Source organism: Procambarus clarkii, unplaced genomic scaffold (assembly GCF_040958095.1).
Source record: "Procambarus clarkii isolate CNS0578487 unplaced genomic scaffold, FALCON_Pclarkii_2.0 HiC_scaffold_1917, whole genome shotgun sequence".
Classification (NCBI taxonomy): Eukaryota; Metazoa; Arthropoda; class Malacostraca; order Decapoda; family Cambaridae; genus Procambarus; species Procambarus clarkii.
Window position 1 is genome coordinate 314 of NW_027190940.1, and position 7,270 is coordinate 7,583.

The 7,270-nt window shown below is 39.6% G+C and overlaps 3 protein-coding genes across 3 annotated transcripts; all 3 read right to left on the reverse strand.

Moving 5' to 3' along the window:
- Window positions 1-767: 767 nt before the first annotated feature.
- On the reverse strand, window positions 768-1,217 carry LOC138362503 (histone H1-delta-like). The gene has a single exon (XM_069321059.1). The coding sequence runs from the start codon at window positions 1,215-1,217 to the stop codon at window positions 768-770; it is 450 nt and encodes a 149-aa protein (XP_069177160.1).
- Window positions 1,218-3,682: 2,465 nt separating this feature from the next.
- On the reverse strand, window positions 3,683-4,132 carry LOC138362504 (histone H1-delta-like). The gene has a single exon (XM_069321060.1). The coding sequence runs from the start codon at window positions 4,130-4,132 to the stop codon at window positions 3,683-3,685; it is 450 nt and encodes a 149-aa protein (XP_069177161.1).
- Window positions 4,133-6,404: 2,272 nt separating this feature from the next.
- Window positions 6,405-6,965, reverse strand: LOC138362505 (histone H1-delta-like). Its single transcript, XM_069321061.1, has one exon. It carries the CDS (start codon window positions 6,963-6,965, stop codon window positions 6,405-6,407), a length of 561 nt encoding a protein of 186 aa, XP_069177162.1.
- Window positions 6,966-7,270: the final 305 nt, after the last annotated feature.

Below are 7,270 nucleotides of genomic sequence, written 5' to 3' on the forward strand. Positions count from 1 at the left end.
GTGTCTAACGAAGGATGACGAAGTTAATCCCCCTAAATAGAAATCTTTATGAGTGGGATTTGGTGGTTATAAATAGGAGCTGCCTCGTATGGGCCAATAGGCCTTCTGCGGTTACCTTTGTTCTTAGGTAACTGCAGAAGGACCATACGAGGCAGCTCCTATTTATAACCACCAAATCCCACTCATAAAGGTTTCTAATTAGGGGGATTAATTTTGTTAGGAGCTGCCTCGTATGGGCCTTCTGCCGTTATCTAAGAATAAAGGTAACTGCAGAAGGCCTATTGGCCCATACGAGGCAGCTCCGATCTATAACCACCGAATCCCACTCATATACATGTCCAACCCACGTTTAAAACAGATAACCTTTATTCTTATCTTCATTAATTAAAGCCTCTGAGCTTTACACATGAAGCTGGAGCAACTGTGACATCCGTAAATGCTTTCCCATTATAACTAGTCATAAATGGTCAGAACAAAAACAAATTTGATAAAAATTTAAATGTATTTGTTTATTTTCACATGAAGGTAACATGTACATTAAAATATTTGCTGGCCCGAGGGTAAAACAGTTCAGGTTTTCCTAAGAATTAAACCTAAAGAATATAAAAAACTGTCTTGATCCATATGATGAAGACTTGGCTCAGTGAAGGCTTGAGGCTGGCTTCCAGCAGCAGCTTGTGGTGTGGTAGCTGCGACACTCTTGACCTGTTGGACGCCTCCGGACTCCATACTTCTCTTCATCCTGATGTCGGCCATTGTCTGTTCTATCAGGAAGGCCTCAACGATAGAATTTTTAACAAGCTTATATTGTTTCTTTTTAGAATGCCTTTTGCGAGCAGTCTCTCCGGAAGATTGTTTGCTGATGCATTTTCATGGGAGAAATTCCTTCCTGCCGCCTTCTTGGCTGAAGCCTTGAGCTTGGCTTCATCAGAGCACTTGTTGACTTTAAAATGCATTAACCGACCAGTAATTTTAACCTGTGTGAGGGCGCCTGAAGTAACACCTCGCCTCAAAGCCAGCTTCAGATGGATGTCAGCGTCCTTCTCGTTAACCGAGAAATTACAGACGACGAACTTCAGAATATCCTGACGAGAGGAGCCTTGACTATTATTAAGGAATGTGATGGCGGCAACAACCATCTCAGAATACTTGGGATGGTTCGCAGTCCTGTCCAAAACATTATCAGATGTCTTAGTTTTGGACCTTAAGACGACCATCTTGTGGGCTATTGTAAGACTCGATGCAGACAACTCGTATTGATCCTACACTTTCAAGAGGTAAGGAGTGATTGCGTTGACTTGTCTGCTAAGGCTACATATAACAGCTGAGGTCAGGTGAGTATTAGGCATAACAAGGGGCATATTAATAGGGAATTAAAAGTATCAACACATTTTTACAGGCTCATCATAGCCTGTGCTACATGGACACTTCCTTCTAAGTAGCTAAATCTAAAACAACAACGTATCAACACATGACAACTTAAAACAATGAATATAAATAGGATAAGTTTAGAAAGACATGGATAAATACTGGTTCGGTAACAGGGTTCTTGATTTGTGGACCCAATTATCGCGAAACGTGGGAGAGTTCCTTGATTGTTTCAAAAGTGGGTTGGACATGTATATGAGTGGGATTTGGTGGTTATAAATAGAAACTGCCTCGTATGGACCTTCTGCAGTTACTTTTATTGTTATAATCATTAATTAAAGCCAGAGGGCTTTACACTTGTAGCTGGAGCAACTGTGACATCAATAAGTGTTTCCCCATTATAAATTCCCCTTCCCCAATGCTTCCAAGTAGGTTGTTTTAAACAAATAATAAAACTCAAACCAAACAAATCCCCAGCGCCGAATGAAGTGTTTGCCAGGGTGCTTAAAGCATGCGAAGAGGATCTTTGCGAGCCACTGTCTACCATATTTAATAAATCCGTAGAGTCAAGCATAGTGCAGAGTCATGGAAGGTTGCTAATGTGCTACTTATTTTTAAGAAAGGAGATAGATCACTTACGTCAAACTATAGGAAAATTAGCATAACGTTTATTGTGGGAAATTTACTTGAATCGATAATTGCAAGTACAATTCGTGTTCATCTTGAAAAACATAAATTAATAAATGATTCGCAACATGGTTTTACAAATGGCCGTTCATGTTTAACAGATTTGCTATAATTTTATTCCAGCATAGTTGAGGCAGTTGATAGTGGTAAGGATTGTAATGTTGTGTACCTTGACTTTAGCAAAACTTTTGATACAGTGTCAGGTGAAAGACTGATTAAAAATATGGTATTAGGGGTGCTATATTAAGTTGGATTATTGCATGGCTACACCAAAGGAAACAGAGAGTTAGTATAAATGGGGTCAAGTCAGAGTGGGAAAATGTTGTAAGTAAAGTGCCTCAAGGCTCTGTCCTGGGACCTGTCCTCTGTTGTTTATAATATATATATATAAATGATTTAGAATCAGGGTTGAGTAGCAACATTTGGAAATTTGCCGATTATATAAAAAATCGGTAAAGAAATAAACACGGAAGTAAACCCCCTATCACTTCAAGTAAATTAAATAGGATTTTGAAATGGTGAAAAGATTGGCAGATGCAGTTTAATGCTGATAAATGTAAAGTTTTGAGGCAAAATAATAAAGATAGTTACAAGATACGAGCTAGTTAGTGTAGAGATTGCGAAGTCGGATTGCGAAAGAGAACTGGGAGTTATGATTAGTAAGAACTTAAAACCAAAAGATCAATGCATGAATGTTCGTATTAAGGCGAATAGGATACTGGGATTTATCAATCGAAGCGTTAGAAACAAGACACCTGGTGTTGTTCTTCAGCTATATCTTGTTCTGGTTAGGCCCCATTTAGATTATGCAGTTCAGCTTTTGTCGCTGCACTATAGAATGGATATAAATTCACTTGAACGTGTCTAACGAAGGATGACGAAGTTAATCCCCCTAAATAGAAATCTTTATGAGTGGGATTTGGTGGTTATAAATAGGAGCTGCCTCGTATGGGCCAATAGGCCTTCTGCGGTTACCTTTGTTCTTAGGTAACTGCAGAAGGACCATACGAGGCAGCTCCTATTTATAACCACCAAATCCCACTCATAAAGGTTTCTAATTAGGGGGATTAACTTTGTTAGGAGCTGCCTCGTATGGGCCTTCTGCCGTTATCTAAGAATAAAGGTAACTGCAGAAGGCCTATTGGCCCATACGAGGCAGCTCCGATCTATAACCACCGAATCCCACTCATATACATGTCCAACCCACGTTTAAAACAGATAACCTTTATTCTTATCTTCATTAATTAAAGCCTCTGAGCTTTACACATGAAGCTGGAGCAACTGTGACATCCGTAAATGCTTTCCCATTATAACTAGTCATAAATGGTCAGAACAAAAACAAATTTGATAAAAATTTAAATGTATTTGTTTATTTTCACATGAAGGTAACATGTACATTAAAATATTTGCTGGCCCGAGGGTAAAACAGTTCAGGTTTTCCTAAGAATTAAACCTAAAGAATATAAAAAACTGTCTTGATCCATATGATGAAGACTTGGCTGAGTGAAGGCTTGAGGCTGGCTTCCAGCAGCAGCTTGTGGTGTGGTAGCTGCGACACTCTTGACCTGTTGGACGCCTCCGGACTCCATACTTCTCTTCATCCTGATGTCGGCCATTGTCTGTTCTATCAGGAAGGCCTCAACGATAGAATTTTTAACAAGCTTATATTGTTTCTTTTTAGAATGCCTTTTGCGAGCAGTCTTCTCGGAAGATTGTTTGCTGATGCATTTTCATGGGAGAAATTCCTTCCTGCCGCCTTCTTGGCTGAAGCCTTGAGCTTGGCTTCATCAGAGCACTTGTTGACTTTAAAATGCATTAACCGACCAGTAATTTTAACCTGTGTGAGGGCGCCTGAAGTAACACCTCGCCTCAAAGCCAGCTTCAGATGGATGTCAGCGTCCTTCTCGTTAACCGAGAAATTACAGACGACGAACTTCAGAATATCCTGACGAGAGGAGCCTTGACTATTATTAAGGAATGTGATGGCGGCAACAACCATCTCAGAATACTTGGGATGGTTCGCAGTCCTGTCCAAAACATTATCAGATGTCTTAGTTTTGGACCTTAAGACGACCATCTTGTGGGCTATTGTAAGACTCGATGCAGACAACTCGTATTGATCCTACACTTTCAAGAGGTAAGGAGTGATTGCGTTGACTTGTCTGCTAAGGCTACATATAACAGCTGAGGTCAGGTGAGTATTAGGCATAACAAGGGGCATATTAATAGGGAATTAAAAGTATCAACACATTTTTACAGGCTCATCATAGCCTGTGCTACATGGACACTTCCTTCTAAGTAGCTAAATCTAAAACAACAACGTATCAACACATGACAACTTAAAACAATGCATATAAATAGGATAAGTTTAGAAAGACATGGATAAATACTGGTTCGGTAACAGGGTTCTTGATTTGTGGACCCAATTATCGCGAAACGTGGGAGAGTTCCTTGATTGTTTCAAAGTGGGTTGGACATGTATATGAGTGGGATTTGGTGGTTATAAATAGAAACTGCCTCGTATGGACCTTCTGCAGTTACTTTTATTGTTATAATCATTAATTAAAGCCAGAGGGCTTTACACTTGTAGCTGGAGCAACTGTGACATCAATAAGTGTTTCCCCATTATAAATTCCCCTTCCCCAATGCTTCCAAGTAGGTTGTTTTTAAACAAATAATAAAACTCAAACCAAACAAATCCCCAGCGCCGAATGAAGTGTTTGCCAGGGTGCTTAAAGCATGCGAAGAGGATCTTTGCGAGCCACTGTCTACCATATTTAATAAATCCGTAGAGTCAAGCATAGTGCAGAGTCATGGAAGGTTGCTAATGTGCTACTTATTTTTAAGAAAGGAGATAGATCACTTACGTCAAACTATAGGAAATTAGCATAACGTTTATTGTGGGAAATTACTTGAATCGATAATTGCAAGTACAATTCGTGTTCATCTTGAAAAACATAAATTAATAAATGATTCGCAACATGGTTTTACAAATGGCCGTTCATGTTTAACAGATTTGCTATAATTTTATTCCAGCATAGTTGAGGCAGTTGATAGTGGTAAGGATTGTAATGTTGTGTACCTTGACTTTAGCAAAACTTTTGATACAGTGTCAGGTGAAAGACTGATTAAAAATATGGTATTAGGGGTGCTATATTAAGTTGGATTATTGCATGGCTACACCAAAGGAAACAGAGAGTTAGTATAAATGGGGTCAAGTCAGAGTGGGAAAATGTTGTAAGTAAAGTGCCTCAAGGCTCTGTCCTGGGACCTGTCCTCTGTTGTTTATAATATATATATAAATGATTTAGAATCAGGGTTGAGTAGCAACATTTGGAAATTTGCCGATATATAAAAAATCGGTAAAGAAATAAACACGAAAGTAAACCCCCTATCACTTCAAGTAAATCTAAATAGGATTTGAAATGGTGAAAAAGATTGGCAGATGCAGTTTAATGCTGATAAATGTAAAGTTTTGAGGCAAAATAATAAAGATAGTTACAAGATACGAGCTAGTTAGTGTAGAGATTGCGAAGTCGGATTGCGAAAGAGAACTGGGAGGTTATGATTAGTAAGAACTTAAAACCAAAAGATCAATGCATGAATGTTCGTATTAAGGCGAATAGGATACTGGGATTTATCAATCGAAGCGTTAGAAACAAGACACCTGGTGTTGTTCTTCAGCTATATCTTGTTCTGGTTAGGCCCATTTAGATTATGCAGTTCAGCTTTTGTCGCTGCACTATAGAATGGATATAAATTCACTTGAACGTGTCTAACGAAGGATGACGAAGTTAATCCCCCTAAATAGAAATCTTTATGAGTGGGATTTGGTGGTTATAAATAGGAGCTGCCTCGTATGGGCCAATAGGCCTTCTGCGGTTACCTTTGTTCTTAGGTAACTGCAGAAGGACCATACGAGGCAGCTCCTATTTATAACCACCAAATCCCACTCATAAAGGTTTCTAATTAGGGGGATTAACTTTGTTAGGAACTGCCTCGTATGGGCCTTCTGCCGGTATCTAAGAATAAAGGTAACTGCAGAAGGCCTATTGGCCCATACGAGGCAGCTCCGATCTATAACCACCGAATCCCACTCATATACATGTCCAACCACGTTTAAAACAGATAACCTTTATTCTTATCTTCATTAATTAAAGCCTCTGAGCTTTACACATGAAGCTGGAGCAACTGTGACATCCGTAAATGCTTTCCCATTATAACTAGTCATAAATGGTCAGAACAAAAACAAATTTGATAAAAATTTAAATGTATTTGTTTATTTTCACATGAAGGTAACATGTACATTAAAATATTGCTGGCCCGAGGGTAAAACAGTTCAGGTTTTCCTAAGGAATTAAACCTAAAGAATATAAAAAACTGTCTTGATCCATATGATGAAGACTTGGCTGAGTGAAGGCTTGAGGCTGGCTTCCAGCAGCAGCTTGTGGTGTGGTAGCTGCGACACTCTTGACCTGTTGGACGCCTCCGGACTCCATACTTCTCTTCATCCTGATGTCGGCCATTGTCTGTTCTATCAGGAAGGCCTCAACGATAGAATTTTTAACTAGCTTATATTGTTTCTTTTTAGAATGCCTTTTGCGAGCAGTCTTCTCAGGAAGATTGTTTGCTGATGCATTTTCATGGGAGAAATTCCTTCCTGCCGCCTTCTTGGCTGAAGCCTTGAGCTTGGCTTCATCAGAGCACTTGTTGACTTTAAAATGCATTAACCGACCAGTAATTTTAACCTGTGTGAGGGCGCCTGAAGTAACACCTCGCCTCAAAGCCAGCTTCAGATGGATGTCAGCGTCCTTCTCGTTAACCGAGAAATTACAGACGACGAACTTCAGAATATCCTGACGAGAGGAGCCTTGACTATTATTAAGGAATGTGATGGCGGCAACAACCATCTCAGAATACTTGGATGGTTCGCAGTCCTGTCCAAAACATTATCAGATGTCTTAGTTTTGGACCTTAAGACGACCATCTTGTGGGCTATTGTAAGACTCGATGCAGACAACTCGTATTGATCCTACACTTTCAAGAGGTAAGGAGTGATTGCGTTGACTTGTCTGCTAAGGCTACATATAACAGCTGAGGTCAGGTGAGTATTAGGCATAACAAGGGGCATATTAATAGGGAATTAAAAGTATCAACACATTTTTACAGGCTCATCATAGCCTGTGCTACATGGACACTTCCTTCTAAGTAGCTA

Coding starts and splice junctions, on each gene's coding strand:
- LOC138362503 (XM_069321059.1), bottom strand. CDS start 1,217: ATGGTCGTCTTAAGGTCCAAAACTAAGACATCTGATAATGTTTTGGAC.
- LOC138362504 (XM_069321060.1), bottom strand. CDS start 4,132: ATGGTCGTCTTAAGGTCCAAAACTAAGACATCTGATAATGTTTTGGAC.
- LOC138362505 (XM_069321061.1), bottom strand. CDS start 6,965: ATGGTTGTTGCCGCCATCACATTCCTTAATAATAGTCAAGGCTCCTCT.